At 41.5% G+C, this 26,109-nt stretch overlaps 1 protein-coding gene across 2 annotated transcripts in view; it reads left to right on the top strand.

The window, feature by feature from the left end:
* The window catches only part of PLD5 (phospholipase D family member 5), a gene marked incomplete at both ends in the record, with an annotated part of 192,144 nt that overhangs the window by 154,608 nt on the left and 11,427 nt on the right, over positions 1-26,109 (top strand). For both annotated transcript variants that reach the window (XM_084262198.1, XM_084262199.1), the window contains 2 exons: positions 2,259-2,386; positions 23,569-23,766. In XM_084262198.1, coding sequence (XP_084118324.1) covers positions 2,259-2,386; positions 23,569-23,766 — 326 coding nt within the window. The remainder of the gene's footprint in view (positions 1-2,258; positions 2,387-23,568; positions 23,767-26,109) is intronic.

Genomic DNA, 26,109 nt, shown 5'->3' with positions numbered 1-26,109 from the left:
AAGCCAAGATTATATTTTAGAGTGATAGTCCCATCCCACTGCTTATGCCCACATCTAAACTACCCACGCCCACAAATCCTGGTGTGTTACAACTTTTGAATTGTGTGTCAGGTTACTGATGATGTCTGCTATTTTTAATGTTAGTATTTCTGGTTAAATAGTCTCCTGTTGTAACTTTAGCAGTCGGCATTTTTGTTCTGTGTCGCATAGTTCAAGAATGTTTTTGTCTGTGCTTATTTTAGGGTCTCAGCTATGAGAAGGAAGCTCATTGTTGCTTCCGACTGTTTTACCTTTCCCATACAAAAAACCCCCTACCATTTCATGTATAACCTGCTTGGTGCGGGTGTGTTGTGGGTGTTAAATTCCTACTGTTATTTAATGCTGCAAATTGGAGGTTGGAAAAGAAAATATGATCAAGGCAAACTGCTATATTAAACTTTGTTTTAAACATGGTTTAGGGCCTTATGGAATTGTTTTCCTTAGCTGGTAGGAGGAGCTGCTTTTTTGTTTATTCACCAGAAAACAATTTAAAGCTTTTAACACCTGGTACAGTGTTTTCTGATTTCTTTTCCATTTCACACACATTATCTTGTTAATTAGCACAGTTCTGCTCATTAATGCAGGGATTGAAAGTCAGCAGTAACATGTTCCACGTTGGAAAATACCTTTGTTTCTAAGAATAGGTGAATGTGGATGAGTGATGCCTAGAAAAAAATTGAAAAGGTAACACGGTTGCAGCAAATGTAACTGTACAATGAACCATATTCTGTAACTTGCTCAAAAACTTACATTGCATCTTTTGGTCCTTCGTGAAAAGTGGCACCTTACCTGATTTTTCTTCTTTTCTTGATGTTTGAGCCTCTAGAATAATTTTTCCTAGTGGGAACTACAGTTTTCATAACAAAAAGGGAATATTTAGCACTGGTAACTGTTGCTCTAAAATTTCAAGTCAAGTGTTTCTTAGAAGGCCGGAAATGGGAAGTCAGATTAAAAGAAATGATATTTTAGATCTGTAGGTGTCCTGGAATTCTATTGAAGCTATGACTCTCATCCAACCACTGCTGGAATTCACATATTGAAGATCCCATGAATGTTTAATGGGAGGTGGCTGGTACTACCACTGCCCTCTGTTTACTGTCACTTCTGTTTCCTAGTTGCTGTCATAACTAAAATGTGAAGATGGGTGTTACTTGAAATTACCTTCAACAATGATTAATTCAAATTAATCACTTCATCTTACAGACACTAGAGCACTGAGAAAACAATAATCATGTGAGAGATCTCCTAAACTCACCTACTGTTAATTATATTCTGGATTTAGTCCTGCAACCACACTGATGGGGCCAATTCAGACCTGGCTACTGATGTGATGGAGCTCATGTGCTTTTCACAAGAATCACAAGAATCACAAGGTTGGAAGAGACCTTTGAAAATCATCGAGTCCAACCATTCCCATCCTATGCTAAACCATATCCCTAAGTACCTCATCTACCCTTTTTTAGAACAGATCCAGGGAAGGTGACTCAACCACATCCCTGGGCAGCCTGTTTCAGGCCCTGACAACTCTTTCAGTAAAAAATTTTTTTCTAATATCCAATCTAAACCTTTTCCCCGACAACTCCTTTGATTTCAGTAGCCTAATAGTCCTCATTGAAACCATGCAGTTCAGAGTGGTAGTTTGAATGTCATAGATTAGAAGGATTAAGAGCAGTTTCATCATACTTTAGGCCTTTGCTTACTTACTCACTCCTTACTTGTACCCCCACGTTCCTCTCGTGGGCGTCTGTTCCATGCGACATCCCACTGGAGCCTACCTGCTCAAACCATCACACAGGGCAAAGGACCAGAGTCTGCTTGTCAGGAAGGGGTTATAATTGGGTTTGTATCATAACATATAGCAGGTTTGAGTTGCAGAATAGACCTTTAAAAAATAAACTTGCTTCTAGGAAGATACGCAGCTGGAAAAAAGCTAGCAGTTATTTCGTTCTAAAATGGAAGAAAATCAGGCAAACAGTATACTGCATGCATGGGAACATTCCCTATACTTGCTTTTCTGAAATATATGTTAATTAAGGTCATAAATAGTGGGACAGTAACACTGTTTATCATTGATTTTAAATGTCAACAGTATGTTTAATTACGTTCCTTACTAGTTTCGGAAGCTGAGGCCCTAAAATGTGAAGTTGTTTCTTCTTTTCATAATGTAAATTAAGTTATTTTAAGCAATGCTATTTATAATTTTATCCTTAAATCTCTAGGCGCTGAAGTGTTGTATATGAACATGTCAGCATATAATGAAGGCCGGCTTCAGTCATCCTTCTGGATCGTCGATAAGCAGCACGTGTACATTGGAAGTGCCAGCCTAGACTGGAGATCACTGGGACAGGTAATATAATTTGTTCGCTTTTGCTACATTCCACTGACTCTGTGAGGCTGCTGTTGGGCGCATTTAGGGAGAGGAACCTGTGCTTTCAGAGCTCAGGAATGATAATGCATAATGGAAGGGAAAAAGGAGGAGTCCTAGGTAGTCATTACTTGCAGTAGAGGAACTTGCTTTCTCAATATGAGCGGAATCTCAGAAACATATGAAGAATCTTGAACATAATTTGTAATGATTTTGTAAAGAAGGTGGTGTGTGTTGGCTGCATTGAAGTTTTTAAGGTTTGTTTTGAGCTGAGACTGACAGTCTGAATAAAACCAAACCATTTTAGTGAAGAGTAAATACATTTTTGCTATTCCTATGTGTATTAACTTGGTTAAAATATAATGTTTTGAATCTTTACAAAGGAATCTGGAAAACTGGTAGAACAGAGGATGTGGTTAGCCAGCTGGACAAAGTTGTGGCCAAGAGGATATTGCATTTTTAGACAATGTAAGAACATACAGTTTGGGCTTTTGGACAGTTTAGAAATTAAATGTTTATACATTGTCTGTGCTAAACTGCTTGTGTGTCATAACAAAATAGCTCTTCACAGAATTATTTAGCTTCTAGTTTAGCTTCGAAGCATCTTCTAACTGGGGGTTTGAGTACTGGAGAGAGTAATACATGTGGGGAAAAGAAGCACATCTACCACACAGATTATGATATTATTGCATTTAATCATTGTGGTTATGATCTTCATCACAGATGCTGCAATTCCTTATAGGATTGGTCTTCTCATATTGTCGTAAATCTTAACTCTTGTAACATATCTATGTTAAACTTTGATGCCAGTTCCTTGTGGGCTGGTGTTTCAAATGCAATTCCTCACTGTTAATTTTATCACTCTCTTGCACGCATTTCAACTTTTTTTTCATCTCATTGTCATATAATGGTATATCACAGAATCATAGGGGTTGGAGGGGACCTCAAGAGATCATCGGGTCCAACCCCCCTGCCAAAGCAGCTCCCTAGCTCATATTGCACAGATAGGTGTCCAGATGGGTCTTGAATATCTCCAGAGGTGGAGACTCCACCACCTCCCTGGGCAGCCTGTCCCAGTGCTCTGTCACCCTCACTCATATTTTCATATGTAGGGGTAAGACGAAGCTTAGAAGAATATTTGTAAAGAAGAAAAAGAAATCTCTGAATTGCAGTTAAAGAGAATCTGCTTTAATTTAGTTGAGAAATGTACGCTGGGGTTTCAGAAGAGACTGGGGAAATAAGATGCTGGGCTCCTGTTGGCATCAGATATGAGTATCCGATTCTTGTACCCCAGAGCTGGAGCTTAATAGATCGGGGCAACTGTCATAGAGACCTGATACACAGTCCTAAAATAATAACTCTCTGGAACTTTTCTTCTCACACAAGAGGCAAAATAAGCACAGAACTCTGTCATTCTATGCTGAGAGCTTTCCTCAAGGAAAATGCTTTGCACACATGTGGGACTTCATCTTAAAACCCACAGTGAGCCAAGCACTCACGGGGGAAACACCTCCCACGGGTTCTCATTATCAGAGTCCCAGTGTAGCTGCAAAGGAGGGATCGGGTCCCTCTTCTCTTCCCTCAAAGCAGCCTAAATGATTAAGGACTGAATTTAACTGGGGAAACAGTGGACCAGATAGTGCCCGGCTCATTCAGGCTCCTGCCCTTGCACTTGCTGCAGTAGCTGGGTTGGGCATCTGCAGTTTTGCAGCAGGAGGCAGGGAACTCGCTGCAGATGCCACTGCGTGTTTCCTGTTGCATCCTGCTTTACCTGCAGGGAAAGGACTGTGAAAAGGCAGACTGGGCTGTTGATGACTCACATATGGTCTCTTTAAAAACTCATCTGACTCTTAGAGCAACAGAACTGTGGTTATTGAAACAGCAAACCACTTCAGCCAGTATTACTAGACCTTGACAGCAAATCCCAGAGTAAAGTAGGTTTTTGCTATTCTAGAAACATATGGAACGTGGCCTAACAAGCACAGCAGTTGTCTTCTCACTCAAACAAAACATCCAGTGTGACTAAATCACCTTGTAGCTAACAATGTCTCATTACTCACCAGCACAGTTCCAGTATAAATGATTTGAGTGCATCCAGTTTCGCATCTAGTATATGAAATGTAACTCAAAGTTTAAGATTTTAATGGTACCTGGTTGTATCTTTTCACATTCCTCTCCCTGAATTTTCTACTTGCATGTTTAGTGCTTCTCTGTACTGAACCTTTGGGTACATTCGGGGCAATGCACTGCATGAGTCATGCAGGTGCACTCGCTTCACTGGTGGGGCAGTTGCACCAGCGATGTGGCAGGTCTCTACAGTACCTCCCCCTGGGCTGTACAGTACCTCACCCTCTTGCTTGCTAGGCACCTGAAGATGTTGAAGCACTTCTGTGACATACCAGTACAGAGCATTTCACAGAGAGCAGCTCAGCATACTAGACAATATTTATGCAAGGTTAGGGTGGTAGATAGAACTGGATTTTCTTGCTTTTTTTGTCCCTTTGCAGGAGGGTTAAAAAATCTGATAGTATCATTCATCTCTTGGGAGCCTGAGTCTAGAGTCAAAATAGTCATTTAACTTTTAACAGCTCCCTTAGAAAACAATGTGAGGATTTACAGGTCCAGAAGCGTCAGTTTTGGTTTTACAATCTTTGCAGAGAGTTCTCTACATTTATAAGCCGGACACTAGAAATCTGTCTTGTGTGAGGCTTACTGAGTTTTGCTGCCATTTTCTTGATTTGCCAGCACTGACAAGAAGCAATACTGGTATTTCCTTTAAAAGTAAATTTTCTGCATCAGGGAGAGATTTTGGTATGCTGCATAGATTACTTGGGGAATAATCTTTAAAGTTGCATATATCCTCGTGCCTTCACTGTCAGAGTTGTAATACTTGCCAGAGTCTCAGCTTTGAAATTATGAGCAAGGCTAACACTGCATCATTACTTCTCAAGTAAAACTATGTTTCAGTTACATTCCAAGTTTTTCAAAACACTAATAATTTTGGATGAAGTCATCTAAGCCAACTGTCTGCTTCAGTCTGAAATCAAACACCACCGGCAAATGAAAAATGTATTTTTTTTCGTTGTGAGAAGCTTTGATCTTTTCTCTGAACATCTCTAGATTTTGCATCAGGGATGCACCTTTTTATTGTTATCAATATATGGTGAATATTGTCTAATTGCATAGCCCATTGAAAATTTTGGGTTATGAACAGCCAGAGTTTTTACTACTTTCTTAGGTACCACTTCCTTAGATGTAGTTATCTGTGTTAAGAATTTGCCAGTGAAATAATCTTCCTACCAACCTAGTTTCTTTCTGATAAAACTGATAAAATGGTGCAAAACCTGTACAAGCAAGTCTTTCCCAGTTTGATGAAGGACTTCTGGAGAGATGGTCTCTTGTTCTTTGCAGTGCCATTCTGCCTTCAAAATGTCATTTAAGGGGAGTACTAAAAGAGGACAATTCCAAAGATAAAATTTTAAATCACATTTTGAACATTTTATTTCAGATAAGTCCATCTCCTGCTTCACTGACATGCATTTGGTAATGATGCAATTCATAGTATTTTCCCAGAGCTGTCACCAGCTCAGAAGCTAGTCTTGTAACCATCAAACAAGCCAAGCAACCTCTTTGGGCCATGACTGCGCAACATACTTAAGTACATATTTAAGATAACTACATGTTGAAGGCTATTTTTATTCACTGAAATACATGCATATCCATGTTAAAATGCTTGGCTAAAAAAGGATTCCCTCAAATATGCCTATAATTAAGTACTTAAACTGATTAATTTTTGCCTATGGTTTGATAACAGTCGAGGTGGCTGTGGTGTGGAGGACTGGTTCCTAGTTCCTTGGCCAGGGAGCTTATTAATGTACCTAAATGAACTAAATTTGTTATGCAAATTGTTATAGTCCATAAAATATTAGTGCGGAGCAAGAGCTGACAAAAAGTGTCATGTATTGCTTTTGTCCCATGACTCCCTTCAATAGCTCCCACAAAGCCTGAAAGCACTATTAGGTCCTTAATTCTGTTAAGGAGAGTGAGGCTTGTTGGACCAAAGCCAAAACCTTTAATCAGCTCAAGAAACACTTCTGGAGCTCTTCATGCAAACAACATTTTTGGAAAAGTTTTATTCACACATGAATAATTGCATCCAGTGGGCAAACAACTGTACTGGATTAAACCCTTTCAGAAAAACACATTTATGTGCAACAAATAATCAGCCCTTGGAAAAATTCTATTACTGAAAATTAATGAAACAAGGAAAATTAATCCAATTGTCTTCACTGGAAGTGGTATCAGGCTAATATTAAGTACTCTTGGAGACAACAAAAAATAGCTTAAGCCACAAATACTAACAGGTAGCAGGTAGTTGGGTGTATGTGTAGGGGTTAGTGTCCAAATTGGGATGCTTAAGCTCTCAAGCAGAAGTGTCAGCTGCTCCCTGCAATTGGGAGAGTTCCAAGGTAAAGAGCTGGACTAAATGAAAGTGGCACATATGGAGTCCTCCAGTTAACAAAGAGACTTGGGACAGAACTGCCAGTTAGGCAGCTGCTCACACCCTGTGCTTATGCCTGGAAATTGCTTAGACTGGGGGAAAAGTGAGTCTTGGTGTGCCAGAAAGTGGTGGTCTTGGGAAAAAAAGAAGGGGGCTCATGAAGAAAGAAGGTGTAGTTCCTGGCTGGAGGAAAGATCCTGAAAGTTGGTGGGAGCTTTGAGGAGATGGAAGCCAGGGGATGCACCAGGACATTGTCTGGTGATGTCTGAGACAGGTAACAGTGAGCAGCCATGCAACAAAGATGGACCCGACTTTCTGCCTGGGGATCTGGGGCTAGCAGCTGCCTCCCTGCAGGGATGGAAGGTGTGAAAGATAATCAAATAGTTGCAAAAGCTCTCATGTCATTTGTTCTTAAATCCCAATAACCAGATCCCCTGGGGGTAGTCATTTACTCTACCTTGCTTGTAGCATCTTAAAAGCATATCTCAGAAAGTCCTACTTAAATTCGGACTCAGAGCCATGATTTTCTCTGTTAGTTATCTGTATAAAAACTGCTAGCAGAGGATTTTAATTTTCAAGATGCACTTTAAGCCCATATATTTTCTGGATTGTTCATTCTTCTGTTTCTTTTCAATTCAGACCATTTTTTCCTAAATGGCTAAAAATTTAATTTTTTAAGAACAAAAAGATCCCACAACCAGACTGTAAAACATTTTATTTTTTTTAAGGACAAAAACACAACCACGTGAACTTTCTCTCACTTTCCCACTCACTTTATGTCACCATTAGGTTCCTTGTGTGATTTGTTTCACCACTACAAAGTTACGTCTTCAGAAAGGCATTTGAGTTCTCTTCATCTTAAAAATCCATCAGAAGGAGGACTGGAAAAATAATACCTGATGCCTTCACCTATGTATTTATTTTTGAAGACCTATTAATTCTTGGGAGAAATAGGCTTGGTCTCACGAGTAGAATTTTTTTGACCTTTCTTCTTTCATGAAACGAATTCAGGCAGTATTCTGAATAGCAGTTTACCTAATCTCTGTTGTGAAGGATCAATTATTTGTTCTTGCTGACCCTTGGCAGTGCCTTGGAGCATTTTCTGAAGTGTCCCAAGTGACAGTCGGGTACCTGATGTCACTACTAAACATCAGGATTTCCATTTCAGGCCGTTTCCTATCCATCCTCCTCTTACTCTCCTGTTGTTATAAGTGAGAAACTGCTGATTGTAGCTATATAATTTAAGGTAGTAAAAAAATCAGGTAAACTGTCCCCACATTGTTTATTGGGTTAGAAAAAGTGTCCTGTTTTATCCAAGGAGTTGAGTTTTTACTTGATACACTTAAGATGTTAAATAAACATGCAAGAGGGCCAAAGTACTCTAGAAGATGAGACGTGACAGTACCCAAATGAGAACGTCTCTATGAATGACTTTTTCATTATTAGTAGTAGTATGTAAAACATACTTGTCTCTTTAGGATTGACTCCTGCAGTACATCAAAGTTGTAGCAATTATGAATTATCTATTTCATTTGAAGAACAAAAATAATTTGCCCGATTCATTTCTTCTGTTAATAATTCAGTTGAATCAACAGTCAAATTAGCTATGCGAGATGTTGAGAGCAATGAGTGTTAATTATTCAAAAAAGGTTTATTAAGCATTTGTAGATATGGCAAATAAGCGAAGTTGTGCTTTTTAGGAGTGAGTAATCTAGTACATACTTATAGCAAAAGTATGTTGGATTCTGAATTTTCTGAAATTAAGAACCCAAAGTTATTAGGGCAGAAAAAAAAAAAGTTTAAAAAAGCCCCTCCCAAATCAGAATCAATTGAAATATATATTTTGTGTGTGTCAGTTTTAAGTAAAAACTGATAAGCCTATATTTTATTTGTTTTAATATGAATCTGTTGGACAATGCAATAGGAAGGCTTGCAGCAGGATGGCTCCAGGAGCACTTGGAGTGTTGCTGCACTTGTTGCCTGTTGCCACCAGACAGAAGTGGATTGAGAGGTGACTCCCAAAATTCAGGAAGCTCTGGAAAGCTGCCAGGAGTGAATGCAATTCGTGCTGCTTTTTAGGTATCTCTCAGGGAAAGGGGAATGATCATTTCTTCAAAGTACATACATAAAATTGTAATTGCTATTTACTTGTGATCAAAGTTGTCCTCCCATTATAACAATATCTAATAACTACTGTACCTCTATATACCTCAAACTCTATTACCTCTTTTTTTTCCAGTTTCCCCAAAATCTTGCTGTCCTGGAGCCAGCTCTCCAAACTGATCACTGAGACAGGAGCTGTGAGTTTGCAGTTGCTGTTTGGCAGTTGTGTCCTATCTTTACAGAAGTGCTCATAGCAAAAAGGATGCTATAATCTGCCAGTAATTTTTTTGAACTTTTATCTAAATGAGTCTCTTGAAGTTATGTAATGGTCCATCTGGTCCTTTTGAGATAAGAGACTTCATCTTACAATTAGTGGAATCACATTTTTATATTCCTGCAAAAGTTATACTGAGAGTGTCCATTTGATGTAATATTCTTCTAGTATGAACTACAGTTATGTCCCGAATGTGCCCTTTAGACCACTGCAGATCCTTGCCATCATCTTCTAATAATTTGTTTAATTTTCTTCCTGTCCCAGTGGTGTTCAGTATCATATCGCTATTAGTAAATTGCACACAGTCTCAAGTGTGCTCTAACATGAAACAAGGCTCTTTCAACTTTGTCATCTCCAAGGTTCTGTCAGACTCAGATGGGTACCTATAAGACTGAAAGTACACACAACATAATTCCAGTATATTCTATCTAAATTTGTATTTCTGTGTTAAATATTATCTCTTATATATGTCAGAAAATACCAGCTTCTAAAAAGTTGTAGTATATTGTTGTGATCCAACCCTTAAAAATACTCATGCAGCTAATCCGATTTATTTCAATGGGATCATTTCCAAAACTAGCTAATGTTATAAATGTGACGTAGAAGTGCAACCCAGATCTTCAAGCATAGCTGAATGAATCAAGGTGCAAAGCAAACAGGTCTAAGGAGATATTATGGAGCCGCATTGACATTTTAAATACCTTTTTTGTGTCTTTGTTTCTTGTAGTGTAGAAAGTTAGTTGGATTATCAAAACCCTGCTGTGATGCTGTTACAACTTGTCATTCAAAAGAGGCTGCAAATACATTGTCTTCCACAAGAGCTTTTAGCCAGGGTGTCCATCTTTGATGAAATCTAGAGCAGTTGGATGGCTGTTGCCTTTCTCCAAAATGGCAGCTTTGCCTTTTCTTTCCACTTTTTTTGGTGGGGCAGGAGTGATATGTTGCTCTTAGAAATGTGCAGAACTCACAGTATGCATTGTTCGTGGTGTAAAGTTTGCATTTTTGGAAGCCTGATACTTGATTTTAGGCTTCAACTGAGACAGGCGACTTTTTTCCTGTTCCACCACCCAGAACAGTCGACATTGCCCGTTAAGCTCACTCTGCTTGAAATGTACGATCTGACCATCCAGTATTTAGAACAGAATGCCAGTGGAGCAAAAGGGCAGCTTGTGACTCGCTAGCGCTGCTGTGCAGCACCGAGGGCAGGTTAAAGCCGGAGAGGAACACGTGCAATGTCGCTGCTCTGCTTGCATTGTGTGCAGGCTTCCATCGCTGCCTGGGAGTGCGTTTGGTTCCTCCTTACTCCTGTGAGCTTCTGGTTTTGTGATCTAGTGATTGAGAACAGCATGGGGCTGTACAGTCACCTTGCTCCTGGAGCCAAGAAGATTTCTTCCACCAGCTTGGCTGGTTTCTCTTGATGCAGAGCTGCTTCCCAGTGGCAAGGTGTTGGGAAGCTGTTGCTCTGCATCACACTTCTCCCACTGCTGAGCTCTGTTCTCGTGTGCATCACCCGCATTACATGTTTGTATTTAGAGAGGGCAAAATACAGCTTCCTGTGTATTTTTATTTGATTTCTGTTGGCTATATGAGTATGTTCATTACTCTGTCTCTGACCTGTGAAATTACAGATCTGTTTTCTTCTCATAGTTTGTGGGGGTATGGGGAGGTGTGGGTTTCAGTTGCTGTAAAAGTTCTGTAGAACAGGCTTACCTACTGCTGGGGTAATCAATAATTAACTGTAAATCTATAAATAATAAACCTGCAAAGCAAAATAATGGAATATCCAGTTCAAACAGATTGACTCACTTCTTTCCAAAGTAGCATGAGATATTCAGGTAGTTGGATCTCCACAATCCAAAGGAAAAGAGAAAGTTCTTTCTCCAGTAAAAATAACCTTACAATGTTTGCTTGTTTTGTAATACTTGCCATGCCATCACTACATCTTAAAATAATTAAGAGTCATAGAGGATGCTGAAAGGAGAGTGTGTCTGGTCTGGTTTGAGTGGTCCCTCAGATACTTGACAAATAGTACGTTAGGATTATCAGACTCAAGAGCTTTGAATGGCTTCTAGAAGAGTTTAGGGAACTGGAGGCATGCAGAAGTACTGTACACCACCACACAAGGATAGAAAATCATCAGTACAAGTGTGTGCAAAATTAGCGACAGCCTTAAAGACCCCTGCTGCTATCATGAAGCAAACAGGAAGGCAGTGTGGTAAACACACAGCACTGGTGAGATGTGCTTGCATGAGTCAGAGCTTAAGAGTTAATCTGCTGAAATTTCTGGATCTCCCAGAAACTGCAGAACAAGGAATGCACCTGGCAGATGTGTTGCCTCTACAAAAAAAAAACAAAACAAAAAAAAAAACCAAAAAAAAAACCCCCCAAAAAAACCAAAAAAAAAACTAATTAAAAAAGAAGGCATCAGTCATGGTGATGAGACTGGTTTCCAGGCAGACCACTATAAGGCCTGTCTGCAAACAGCCTGCACAGTGGGGGCAGGGAGGGGAGCAGAACTTGTCCACTCTGCACCAGTCTGGCCCGCTGCTGTCTTCAGCCCAAGCCAGATGACATGGATGGGGCAAAAGTGTTTGTGCTGCACTTCTGTGCCAGAGCTGGCTCGTGGGAAGCCACTGATGGAGTTCACAGCAGCTAAGGAGTTGTCTTGCCTGCAGAGTCCAGTCTTAAGACCAGTGTGGCCTTTTACAATCATAGTATCTTGGAAAAGACCCTCAAGATCATTGAATGCAACCATTAATCACTTTGTCCCAGATAGGAATACAACCTATACAGTCTGATCCAAGGGTTTCAGCCTCTGGCTCAACAGCTGGTGGTAGAGTCTTAAATAAATGGTAAACTTACATGGATGTAGGAAAGGCAGGAGATCCATAACTTTCCCAATAATGTAATTTATGTTGTGCTGAAAGAGAACTTTTTCATTAAAACCCAGGTGAATCTCAGGGGGCTGGGGAAAACAGGCCTAATGTACCACAGTCTATTCTGTCATCTCCCACCAGAACTTGCTGGCAACTAATCTTGCTCAGTGATGTTAATGAATGGAGGCAGATTCCTCTCAGAGGGACTTAGTTATTAGCATACCCCATCAGATCAGTCTTGTTCAACTAAACAATTAAAATAACAACATAAAGTACTCATGGAAGTGTATTCCCAATGTGTTGTTACACACACATACACACTCTTCGATATAGACAGACAATATGTATCTGGATAAATACCTTCATTCAGAACTGTCTCAACTTCAAAATTCAGCAGCCCAGTCACTTCTCCCTTTAACAGTTACATCCCTTCATGGAAACCTGAATTTAGTATTGTCCTGTGGAAAAGACACACAGTAAATCAGGCTGAAATACCATGCCATAAATCCCTGTGTGTCAGGGAAGGAAGGGCGGACGATCATTTCAGTCATTCTACAAGGAGAGTAATGGTTCTGCGGTTCGGTACAAACCCTCATCTTTGAGATTCTGACAAAGCATTCCTTCCGTGTGAATGTGCAGCATTAGTGGCACCACTAACCTTTCCAGGTTTTTATATTGTCGTCATAAGCATTAAGCCTAGTTGGGAAGCCACCATGGAGTCAACTTTGCTAAGTAAACAGCACTCACCCAAACTGAAATCCTTGGTGCTTCCATGGAACTGCTCAAGGACGAACCATTAATCCATGCTGGAGGGAGGTGTGTTGGGCAGCAGCCCACACAGACAGCAATGTGAGGTGCTACCTTCAGGAAACTGGAGAAATCATAAGAATCCATTGACTGGACAGTCAGGTTTTTCTAATCAATATGTCTTTTTAGGCATTTCTTTCAAATTTAATGGTATGGTAGGTTTCTCTGTTGGCTAGCAAACTTCAACTCTGGATGTGCTGTAAAAAAGAACGTGAAATATTGAGAAATAAGATTTAAGATGCGAAGTGAGTGTTGATGCTGAATTGGAGTAGCATGTTTTCAGGTATCTTCTCAGGTATTTCTCTCCTTTTGCTCTAAAGTTGAAGTGATTACATAATATTGCAGATGGAAATGGCATTGAGCCTTGAAGTTGTCTCATGCTTGTTTTATGTGTGGGTTTTTTTACCTCTTTGTTCTGTTCAGTGTTAACTTACATAAGAGCTACGCTGACTTTTATTAGGGTATTAAATCTCTGACATCTTTGGCACAAGGGGTATTATGCATCATCTAGAAATAAACAATTTTTACATCCACATGGGCAGCATCTGCTGTGATGTGACAGGTAGGAGAAAACACTCAAGTCATGACCTCATGCAATAAACAAATGCGTATGCCTCTTTCTCATGATGATACAGCCATAGCATGCATTATTACTATTTGATCATGAAGCAGATCATGAAGTAGCAGCCAGCTGACACCTCAGCTGTATCTGTTCCTCCACCAAGTACAAAGAGGCTTTTCAGATTACTCAGATGACCTTTACCTGTATTTACAATGTAGTACTTCGGCAGAAAGAAGGAATTAAGGAAGCATGAACCAATGCATTCCAGATTCCACTGTTAGGGTCAGGTGGCACAAATACAATGTATTAATTTAATTAATAGAATTAAGTTTTCTTCTAGGAGTGTATACCCAGGACCACATTTTTACAGGAGATATTGCTTCCATGTTGAAGCAGCCAGAAATCCCACAAATATCAAAGGTAGGTACTCAGAAGGGTAGGGCAAAGAGCAAGTACGGATTCCTGAAACAGATTTGCTGATAGGGCAGCCATTTTCCTGGGGCTGGAGTGCTTGGCCAAATTACCTATCCAAACTGCCTGGGTTCCTAGCTTACCTGAAGGTCTGCTACACAGAATTTAATTAAGGCTCAGGCAAAAATTACTTCGAGCCTTTGGCCTGCCTGCTTGCATCAAGAGAAGAGCTTTCTAATTCTGATCAGGTAGTCTGGCAAGGCTCAACAGTTACAACAATAATTCATATGCAGTGTCGTCATCCCAGTTTGTGTCCACAGCACGCCTGCTGCCAATCTATTTGGTTTGCAAAAGGAAAACCCACAGTGTGTGTCAGTAGTGTTATAAATAATGCATCCAATTAATCAGCTACGTGCCGTTGCTTTTCCCTGAAGCCCGTGGACGTGAAAGCCCCAAAGCAACTGCACCTTAAGAACAATGCTTAGGCACAAATACTGCCCTCATTCTGAGGTCAGTCCTTTGCACTTTCCTCCCTGCGTTGTACAGCAGAAGACGTACAGAGGTTGCCCTTTGCAGCACTGCATAGGTCAAGAACAAGTACTAAGAGCTCATGCTGCGTGAGGAGGATGCAAGTTAAGGGCTGACAGGACAGGCCTCGATGCAGAAAAGCTGGGAAGAGGCAGCAGGAGGTAGGCATGTGTGTGTGGTAAAGGGGAGGGCCTTACCTGCTAGGCCTTTCCAAAAGCTAGCAGGATCTTTCACTTCACCTTTTATTTTTTTTCCTATGGTTCCGCTGAGGTACCAAATTGTTTCATGTCATATGAATGAGACCAGTGCTGAAATGTGCTGCAGCTTGCCAGCAGCGAGATGGGGGCCTCTTCTTCCCAGTCTGCACTTTTTCTTTGATATAAGAAACAAAAAACTGTGTTCCAGAAGAGAAACGGAATCAAATTAGAATTCACATTAATTAGATTTCCTGCAGCAAAACAAGAAATAAATCAAACATGATCCTGGAAAAAATGGTTTCTTGCAGCTGCAAGCTTGCTTTTCCCCTAAAGAGACACTTGTGCTTGCTATGAGGGGGTAGCGAAACTGTAAACTGAAACGTCACTTGAAAATGAAAAATTAGGCTGCGATTATGCCAAGTGATATTAATTATGCTGATGGACTATATAGCTAGGGATTTTTAACTGGTTCAGTTCTGCTTCCTGGCTTGCTCTGACAGCTAAATGTGTCAGGCTTGGTTTGTTACTGAGCTTCACTAACAGCAGTAACAAAGCCCAACTTGGACTCCAGTTCTGCACTAGGTTCCCCATGATCATCATTGCAGAGTGGTCTGTGGTTTAAACAAATTATATTTGTATTGTTGGTACAGACAGACATTTTTCTGAGTTTTCTGTATCAATAGAGCAGACGGCTGAAAAATAAAAAATCTGATGGGTTTTTTTTGGCTTTTTTTCCCCCTAATATGGCAAGGACACAGGGGATTTCTGGGTTTTTTTTGCTTTGAACATGCATTGCTACATCTTGCTCACAAAGCTGTTTTTAAACCACGCCATTTTAAAACAAGCTTCCATCCTGACTGGGTGCCCAGGTTGCCTCGCACCTTGGTGGCAGTACCTTTCAGTTGAAACGAAGCGTTTCCTTTTTCAGCATGGCTTTCTTGCAATCAGGGTGCTGCCCAAAATAATGGTGGGACTATCTGCTGATTGTATGGTGAAATGGAAATTAGTAGAGCATCACTGTGCAGTTATACATTCTTAACCTATGGATGAGCAGAAAACAGAATGGGACACACAAAGTATGAGCTCCTAAAATACCTCCTCTGCCTTGTTGTGGTAGCTTTTTGCCATTAGATGATGAAGGTAAAAATAATGTATGAGGTTTTAACTTCCCTGGAACTTTTATTCTGTGAGAACCACAGACCCAAAGCTATTGAGTGTCCTTTCTAAAGGTGAGAATTAAAGACCAATGGACTCCTAGTGGCTGCCAATTCAAATGTACTTTACCAGTTCCAGTGTGGTACAGCCAGTCCAGTGATGTCCCTTCCCTCCTTTCAGTGAGAGCGTGTCCGGGCTTTGTCGCAGCACTCAGTGCCAATGCTGGGTGCACTCTATTGAATGCATCGCTGCTTCTTGGTCACAGGCTCGGATTTATTTCCAGCACTGTGGCTTGAATGACAGTTCTCCATTTTCAGTGATGGGATTGAGTTCCCAGCTCAGGCAGAGACTGCATTCTGATGTCAAGGGGAAGGGACTTTTTCCCTCCTTCAGGAGAAATTCTTCCTGCAGAGTATTTTCCAATCACTTAAAACCAAGATGATAAAAAAATAACCTTTGGCCTTACATGGCAGGAATGTGAAACCCACACAACTGTGGGCCAGGGACAAGAGATACTGATGTGGAAGACTGACAAAGTAATTGACTGGAGAACGGTTAAGAGTTGAATCTAGGAGTTTCAAAACACTATTTATTCAGAAAGTGTCTACAGGAAATAGGAACAATGGTTACAATGAAGCAGTTAATCTCAAAATTTAATCTATTTGAGCTCTTTAAGTCATCTTCAAAAGTAGTTTCTGGTTTTCAAAATAACAGGCAATTCGAGCAAGAGCATTCATGATGCCCTAGATGATTTCTGGCTGATAAATTTTGCATTTATTCTGTGACAGACAGTTTAAGCTAGACAGAGCTTTACCAACTTTCTGAGAATATGGTGCTTTACTATGTGTATTGATCTTTTCCATTTACCATTTCCCAGCAGTAGCATAATGCCCATGTTCTCGCCAACATGGAAGGGAAAAGTGGAACTCAGAGAGAAGCAGGACTGTGCTTGTTTTGGATTTCACTGTGTTACTTTTGATTTGAACATAACAAAGCTGTGAAGCCTCTGCACTGTAGTACTAGCCAAGCATGGCGGGAGGATTTTGGCTCAGAATGCGATTTCTAGTGGAGTGTTAGCTGAGGTACATGCTTTTGCTGGTTTGGTGGGCTCCAACACCTGCACAGGTTTGTAAGAAGAGCCAGGCAGTGTTGCAGCTTTCTCAGCCTCTTCAGCATCAGGTTGTGGTTTTGATTTACATCAAAATCACACCTGTCTGAACAGGGTACGTAACACTTCATGAATCTGTGATAAGCACTACTCTGTAATCATGTTACAGCAAAGTCTGCTGCAAGAGTCACATCATCAATACTGCAGAAAGAAACAATTTACTTTTCTTAAATCTCTTTGTGTTTGTCTCTCTCCTTTGGTGATGGTCTTTCCCATCAGAACTTCCTTTCCCCTCCTGCACTGCAGGCACAGGCCAACACTCAGCTGTTACCTGTGACTGGCCAGGGGACTGGCACATAGATCTGCTCAGCAGGTTTTGGCCAGAGGTAAAGAACAGCTGCAGAGGAGGCAGCCTTAAGATGATGCTGTGTGTGGTTGGAAAAGTTTTACTGAGCATTAAATGTTACCAGATGAAAATGTAAGGGAGGTTTGCAGTAGGGTCTGGCAAGACTGATAACCAAGTCAAAAGGAGCTGTATGTTTGGCGTGCAGGCTAACCAAATAATTAGAACCTATCTTGTAAAACATAAGCTGTAAATTTCTGTGTTCATCTCTAAGGTGGTGATGAATGCATTCTACATTGGTTTTATTTAGAAGCTTTTGAAAATCTTTGGTCCATTTAGGCCAAGGGGATTGATTCACCCATGGGTATAGCATGCTTTTTGTTAAAGCCATTATTCTACCCCCATTGTGATTCTGGTTTTGCATAGTCATTTGTTTGGAAACTGGTCAATAAAAAAAACACAGGCTTGAAAGGATAATTAAATACATTTTCAAACACAGGCAAATGGCAAATGCACACACAGCCCTTTATATAAAAAGGCTACTTAGTAAATCTAGTGTGCAGTAGGCTACCGGTAGTTTATGTGGAGCTCCTCCAGCACAGGGAATGGATGCCCGGCACCTGTCGGAGGCCAGAGATTTTGGGCAAGTGGTGGTTAACGCCTGAGGAGAGCTGCCTGTTGTTTTCAGGATCAGGCTGGAGTGTGAGCAGTTACTAAAAACTTTTTCTTTAAAAGAAATTAATGGGGAGTTTTCTAAAGCCTCCTGCTACGTTGGCCACAATTGAGCTACTGCAAGCTGTGAACCAGATTGCACCACTCCTATGTAGGTCACATAGAGCCCTGCCTACACAGTGGGGTTGTCTCTTACAGCGTAGCTCAAGGTAAATATAAAAAGCACTGTCTGGTCTGTACAGTGCAGGCTAAGGACACATCATACACACTAACCCTTGATCCAAATGTATTTGAAACATCTTGGTAACACCGTTTCTCAGTTTATGAAGCTTGTTGTCTTATGGACCCACAATCTGTATTATATCAGTTCTTTTCCTGGGCATTTTATTATTTTGTATATGATGCCTACAAATATACAAGGGAAAAGGATAAGCAGAAATTCTTGTTTGTGAAATCCTGCTCTTTGTGTCCAGTCTAGTAAGGAATTCCTCCTCTTGTCATTAAAAACAAAATTTAAAAATCAGTATTTTCCTAACTCAGCTGAATTTGTTACTTTTTGTAGCTTGGCTGATTTCCCTAGTTGGAGTATCGTTGTACGGAGAGTGTAAGCCACCATTTCTGGAGTCTTCTTGTCCAGGTTTCAGCTAGAATAGTGTTGTTTTTTTTTTCTAGCAGCTGGTGCAGTGTCGTGTTTGGGAGTCAGGACGAGAGCAGTGCTGGTAACACCCTGATGCTTTTAGTTGCTGCCAAGCAGTTGAGGACTTTTTCAGATTCTCACACTGCTCTGCTAATGAGAAGCAGGGGCGGGCATCCAGGAAGCTGGAAGACACAACCAGGACAGGTGACCCAAAATGGCCAAAGGGGCTCCTCCATATCATGACATCATGCTCAGTGTAAAGGGGAGTTGGTGGGGGAAGGAGTGTGTGGCTCCAGGTTTTGGGGACAGGCCGGTTTCAGGACACCTCTGAGCTGTACAGCCTGAGTTGTACAGTTTGGTGAGAAACTGCATTGTGTATCACCAGTTCTGTATATTTTGCTATAAAGTCCTATTACTGCTCTCTCTGCTGTCCCAGTAAACTGTCCTTAAAGGCAAACCTCAGGGGTCGGGATGTTTTTCTTTTCCCTCCCTTCCCCTCCACCCCCACTCCAAGAGAGCAACTACATGGTGCTCAGCTCCCAGCTGGGGCAAAACCATGATGCTTGCTTAGCCATTTGCTTCTCTGGTGCTTTAAGAAGCAACAAAACTGGTGAAGGGTCTGGAGCAGGAGTCTTGTGAGGGACAGCTGAGGGAACTGGGGCTGTTCAGCCTGGAGAAAAGGAGACTGAAACCTTACCACTCTCTACAGGTACCTGAAAGGAGGTTGTAGCCAGGTGGGTGTTGGTCTCTTCTCCCAAGTAACAAATGATGGGACAAGAGGAAACGGCCTCAAGTTGTGCAGGGGAGGTTTATATTGGATATTAGGAAACATTTCCTCACCAGAAGAGTTGTCTGTCATTGGAACAGGTGGAGTCACCATCCCTGGAGGCATTTAAAAGGTGTGTTGCTGCAGTGCTGAGGGACATGGTTGAAGCAGTGGACTTGACAGTGCTGGGTTAACAGTTTGGACTTGATGGTATTAAGGTTCTTTTCCAACCAAAATGATTCTGTGATTCTAAGAAAGTGCTTACTGTTGCAAAAGAGAAGTGGTTATTCGGTAGCCTTAAAAAGTTGCTCTGCACAGAAGTAAATGGCATGGGTAACGAGGAAAACTAGCTCCTATGTTTTTCACTCTTTGAGAAGAGCACTCATGGGGGCCTCCTAATGAAGAGGGAAAGAAGCCTCCTCATGAGAGGGGACACAATTCTCTACCCAGAAAACCGTTCCTGTCCCCAGCCTCCAGCACATGCTCTGAAAATGTCACTCACAAGCAAATGTGCAACTTTTAACATCCAAGTATTTCAGTTCCATTTTGAGGCAATCAAATTTGTGACTCCTTATATTCACTTCAGATTTATCTCCCTTAATTTTATTAAGATTTTGATTTCTTCAGATCTTAATTTTAATTTATCAGTAATTTTATTCAGTGTGAGTCGCTTTTAAAACTCAGGATGAAGAAATCTTTCCCATGCCTTGCCCTGAACCATATTACCTTAATAGCCACCTCAGATGATGCCTGGCTCCAGGTTTCAGTCACTGCAAATCAGGGAGTAACACTCAGGATTTGATTCTTTCAATTCAAATGGTTTTTCTTCCTGCTTCTCCTCTGAGGCTATTAAAAAATAAGTCTGTTATAACAGCAGCTCTCAAAGTGAAGAGGAAGTCTTTTTCCCTTATCTAGATGACATACAACTTCATACTAAATCTGTCACTAGCACATCCTGGCTGCCCACTCTCTGTGATGCCTCCAGGATGATAGGCTTTGTGATTAATTGGAAAAAGAGCAGTCTCTCCTCACCTCAGAGTATGGGAGTAAAAACAGGCTCCCTGTGAAAGACGCTTCTGCAACAGTCTGGTTTTTCTACAAGGAAGGAGACAGCGGGGGTTTTACTGCCTGTGCGTGCGTACGGTTAGTCCCGTGTTCATTCCAAGGTGATGTATCATGTGTAAACCAAGTTGGTCATGAGGTGACAGGCTGACATCGAACCAGGTCTCCTAAGGAAATGAGGTCTGCACAATAAGCATCAGATTCAATGTCTATCCTCTTCCAGTAACTTTGAATCTACTTTCCAGATTCAGGCAAATTTGCATTTAAGTTCATCAAAGCTTGATGAGAAGAGGCAGCCAGGTAAAGAGGATATAACCGTGTTTTTGCAGAGGGGGAAGGGAGGAGCCCAGTCTGTGTCATGCACCAAGGAATCCGTGTGCGGGAGAGCTCTTATCACAGCTTCAGAAGCAGGAAAAGCTTTGATCAGGGCTTGCCTCCAGAGAAACCAGCTGCAAGACACAGCGCCCAGGGAAAGTGTGGTTCATTTCTGCACTGTAAATACATCCCCTGAAATGGCATCATTCCAGCCTGCCATTAGAGTGTAATGGCTGTGAGGGGCGAGTAACAGGGCCTCAGCCACGGTACTGCCCCAGCCCTGACAGCCGTGCCCGCTGGAGGGTCCAATTCCTGTGCAGAACATGGGGACAGCCTAGGGCTACCACGTGGCTTATGCTGTGTCTTATGTCAGGCTGGGTGGTGACCTGTAAGAGTTGAACTTGAAAAGCCCCATGAGTGCTGCAGGCTGCCCCTCTAGCCCTGCAAGTAAGGGAGCACTTCAGGCAGAAGGGCAATCCTTTAATTCCATGGAAGGGAGAGCAGACCATGCAAGCACTCCTGCTCCCAGGAGAAAGCTGCTCATGCAGCTGCAGTCCTGGCAGGTTCTGGTGTTCTGCGAGGATGCTGTTTTATCTTTACTTTTAATGGAAGGGATAAAGTGGAATAGTAATAATGGGACTGATAAATGAAAGGAAAACTGTAACCACATAATTATGTCAGAATCAACTAATGGCCACGAAAAGCCGATTAAACCACATTATGCAGATACATGTAACAGAATACTATTAATAAGTCCTTTGCTATGGCATGCCTGGCAATTAAGAGCACAGTATTGGCAGCACGCAGTGAAAACAGTGATAATGTATAGTTAAAGATGTTTGGAGACAAACAGCGCAGAGACGACAGGGACAGTCTGCAACTGAAAACAGGCGTGTCCTCAAAGATACCAGCACCCAGGGGAGAAACCAAAGATGTTATTTCAGACAGACTGTTTGACCAGAGCAGAGCTTGGAATAATTTCTATTTACTGGTCAAGTGCATTTTCCAGCTCCCCACAATTTTCAGGTTGGGCAGGCTAATGGAAGAATTTCATCTTTTTTCAGAATTGAAGAAGCTTGCAGAAATAGTCTGATTCAGGCATTAAGAATATGAGGTGATATTCTCATGGTTGCAACTATTCAGTAAATATCTGAAAATGAGATGGCTCAGTGCTGCATATTCTTACGTGTGTGTTATTTCTGGGTCAGACACCTGAAGGAGGTGTTGCCCAGCCAGTTGCTTTGGAGTACTGGGATTGGTTGTTCCTTGTCAGCCAATACAGAAAGAGAGCTGAAGGTTCAATTCTGTCCTTCCACTGCCCTCTCTTGCAGAGCAGTTCTCATTTGCAGCCACGGGAAATTGTACCGGAACAAGTTCTGAGGTAACATCAGTGTGGGGTTCAGAATCCCCACAGGCTTTACAAAAACATACACCAGAAACTGCTCCACGTAACTGGAATGCTCATCTAAGGCAATAAAACCAGTGCGGATTTTCTGGTGTCAGAGCATGAGCACACTGGAGAGTTCCTACTCCCCTTATTCTCTTCACCATGCCAGACAGACTTCTGAGACATGCTGCCAAGTTTGATTGTAGAAAAACAGCATGGATCCTTTACCTATTTATCCTGCACATTGTTTTCCAATACATGTGCCAATATATGTTGGAATATATATTTTCTTCTTGCTTTATTTTTGGAGATGGCTGAACTAGTGTGAAATGCAGATAATGAGAGGTCAATAGCTTCTGTGCCCACAGCAGTGCTTTCCTGAGCCATTATGAAGCAAAGGAGGGGAGAGAGTGTGCATGTGGTTATGCTTTGATTACAGAAGCCAGGCAATATGCTTATAAACTAAATTCTGTCAACAACTTAAGTACCAGGGATGTGCAATTAATGAAATCTCTGCCAAACTAGGATTTATGATGACCAGGAGACGTGCCTTTACTTAAATGGACAGGCGAGACTGTGTCTGTCAGAGGTGAAAGCATTTGACTGCACTATGATGTCTGCAGCTACTTGGGCTATTTTTCCTCATACTTTGGATGTGGAATGTGATGCCAGAGTACTTTTCCTGAGATAAGAGTACTGTTACCTCCATTTGTACATATGAAGAAACTGATACCCAGAAATTTGGAGTACCCTATGTGAGGTACCGTACCACAGCACCAAGTATATTTGTGCTCTGACTGGGTATAATATATACTGGATCATGCTAGATTTAATAGAGTGAGAAATTTAGCTATTGATAGTATGAAACTCATGGTTTTTCATCCTTTTATTTGAAAGTAGAGCAGCATATTCCTCCTCCAGCAGAGAAATTACTGAAGTCCATTTCTTTCACCTTTTCCAGAACTCAGGGAAAACAACTGTTTCTGAAGTAAGAAACTGTTGATGGTAGTAGCTGTGTGTTCTCCTGCACCACCCAGCAGAAAGGACGCTTTTCCTGTAAACAAAAGAATACAAAAATACTAAAGAAATAAAATCCACTAAACCTTGGGCAACACCTACAACAAAACCAGTGCCTATGATAAAAGGGTGTCACTCTGGACTTGTGTCCATCCATATGGTGTGTTGTGGTCTATCAGGACACACGGCTCTGACATACACTGAACACACAAACCCTGTTACAGCTTTTGGCTGCTCTTGACGTTGGAGATTTAGATTATTATTTCTTTTCCCCCTAAAACTGTGTCACTAGGACTGTCCTTGTAGTTGACAGCACTGCCACTGAGCCGAGGGCACGCTGCTGAAAGACACCCACCCCTCTGACACTGTGATGTTCTTGCTGCACACTTCCACAGATCCATCAGCCAAAATGTCACTAATGATACCAACTTTTAATTTCACAGATGAAGGAACTTGGCGTCATCGTATACAACTGCAGCTGCCTGGTCCTGGATTTACAAAGGATATTTGCCCTGTATAGCTCCTTAAGATACAAGAATAAAATACCTCCAAGTTGGTCAAAGAGACTATACGGAGTGTACGATACTCAGAACAAACTGATGCTGCAGCTGAACGAGACAAAATCAGAAGCTTTTGTGTCGGTAAGTTCTGAATCCAGTTGCCACGTTTTTGGAAGACCTGGAAATTTAATGTCTGCTTACCCTCCTAATACTGTTCTTTATGAAATACAGAGCTGTGGGACCAGGTTAGATAGGTGCCAGGAGCAACTGGGAGAAGAATCTCAAGTGTCTTTTCACTGATACAGAGATGTTCACGGTTCCCTGCATTAAGTCCATCATATGCTGTGCTTTCCCTGATAGTACCCGTCAGGGAGAAATCACTGTGGATGGTATTTTCCAGGAATGGCAACTATGTGGTGTAAATTAAGCCTATACTTATTTCTCTAAATTGGCCCTACCTGAAGAGGATGCACGTTACTGCTGTGTCCTTAACCAAAAGCAGATACTAAAATTGAGACTCGTGCAAGTGACTGGAAACTCAACTACAGAGATAAGACCACTACAGCTGTCACCTACACAAGACAGAACTTGACTGATGTTCTCATAATGCTGGAAAGTTAAATCATTCTGTTCTCTGGGAAAATGGTTATGCCAATAGGTATACTTTTGTGGGGAAGTCTGTAATTGAAAGGTCTTTTAAAAAGTTCCTTGCTTTTTTCTATGGAGCAAGAGAGAAAAATCATGGTTTGTTGTGGGGCTGTTTTTTTAATTTCTGTGGCACTGCTCTTGCATGCAATTTACTGGGACTGAAGATGGTGCAGGATTTCATTTGAGTGCTATTCTTTTTCCCTTCTCTGCAATGTTACCACACTTCCTCTTGAGTTCAGTAAACGATAGGGAGGCTCTTCAAACTAGGTTATTTATTTACGCTAATAGATAGAAGGTGAATGACTTGAGAGTACAGAGACTGTTAATCAGACATCTAAAATGATACAGAATAAGCTTGATATCAGAGTTTGCATTTTTATCAATGTAATTTATAAGAATTAATCCTTTCCACCCTATTATTTCACTGAAAGCATTCGTACTTCTGTAGAAAATTACTTTAGTTTTATTTTTAAATGACATTTTAGAACTTCTGAAATTCAAGCAGCAGTCCCCATGGAAGCACTCTCTGTGCATGTATTTTTAAGTGATGTAGCAAAACTGCACAGAAGTACATAGAGCAATGGAGATGGGGGAAGATGCAGAATGTCCTTCAATTTAGAGGTAATTACATGAGAACAACCCCTTCAAATTCAGGACTATAATGAAGCTGCCAAGAGTTGATTACCCTTCTGTGTAAGGCAAGGTGCAAAACCCCACAGCTTTATAGGCAGCGATGTCTGAAACCACAGTGCCCTACACGCCTCGTGATAAGTTGTACACAACACCGGGTGCTGGTCGGGGTGAGTGGTTATACAGGGCTGGGTTTACCTTCACCTACTGGGTGCCACACAACGTTCAGGTGTCCAGGGTTTCTCATGCTCTTATGGTCAATCAGTGGAGAGACAGAGAGCTATTCTACAGTGAAAATCTCCAAAAAATCTCCAGCCAGAATTAACAGGCAACTGAAGAGACGTAAGCTTGCACTGGTTCTGCAGACTCTTAAGCTTCAATCTAGAGACTAACCTTTGGACAATTAGCTAAGGAGCTGTGAAATGAACTCCTGCTCCCTCCTAAGCACTCTGTAAGAAATGGAGAAATCCTGCTGAAAGCCAGCCCTGGAGGGGCAGAGTGAGGAAAGCTGCGCAAGGCCAGCTTTAAGCAGAGCTGGTCCTGGACAAAGAAAGGTGGAGAGAGGCTCTACAAAACCTGCTCTTCTGTGAATTGCAGAAAATTTCACTTCCTCTCAGTGATTTGTATTTTCCTTTTGTGTGGGTAACAAAGGCTTTCTTCTCTTGAGAACTCCACTTCAGAAAACAAAAGGAAGGAGTACTGGTACTCCAGAAGCTCCAATCAGCAAAGTCCAACTCCAAGAGCTACCTGAATTTGCAGCCACAGACAATTGGGATGGTTCTTTCTTCCTGAAAACAGGCTCTTCCATAAATATCTCACCTACTAGCAAATTCTCAGTGTTAGCTAGCATGCCACCTCTGAAAGGTAGTCCTGGAGTTGCACTGGACTGGTTTGATGAAACCAAATATTAACGATGGTGTCTGTTCCTGAACTAGAGCTAAGAAGAAAGGCTCCAGGAGCCAGGCCATTAACTTACTGCCATTGCTCCCTTCTATGGGTGCCACTCCTTGGTGGCCTTGCTGCCTCCACTCAGCACTGCACCATCCAGCCCTGTGCTGCTTCTTTTCCTGTCTGGGGTAGGAAACCCACCAAGCCAAGGCATGGCACAGTACTGCTGCCCAGTGAGAATAAATGCCGATTTCTGCGAGGTGAAAAGAAGCATCAGATGAGTATTTTTTTCGGAACAGCAAGTACTGCACAATTAAT

The sequence above is a fragment of the Gallinula chloropus genome (assembly GCF_964237585.1).
Source record: "Gallinula chloropus genome assembly, chromosome: 3".
NCBI lineage: Eukaryota > Metazoa > Chordata > Aves > Gruiformes > Rallidae > Gallinula > Gallinula chloropus.
Note: the sequence above shows the minus strand (reverse complement) of the source record. Positions and strands in the feature narration are given on the sequence as shown.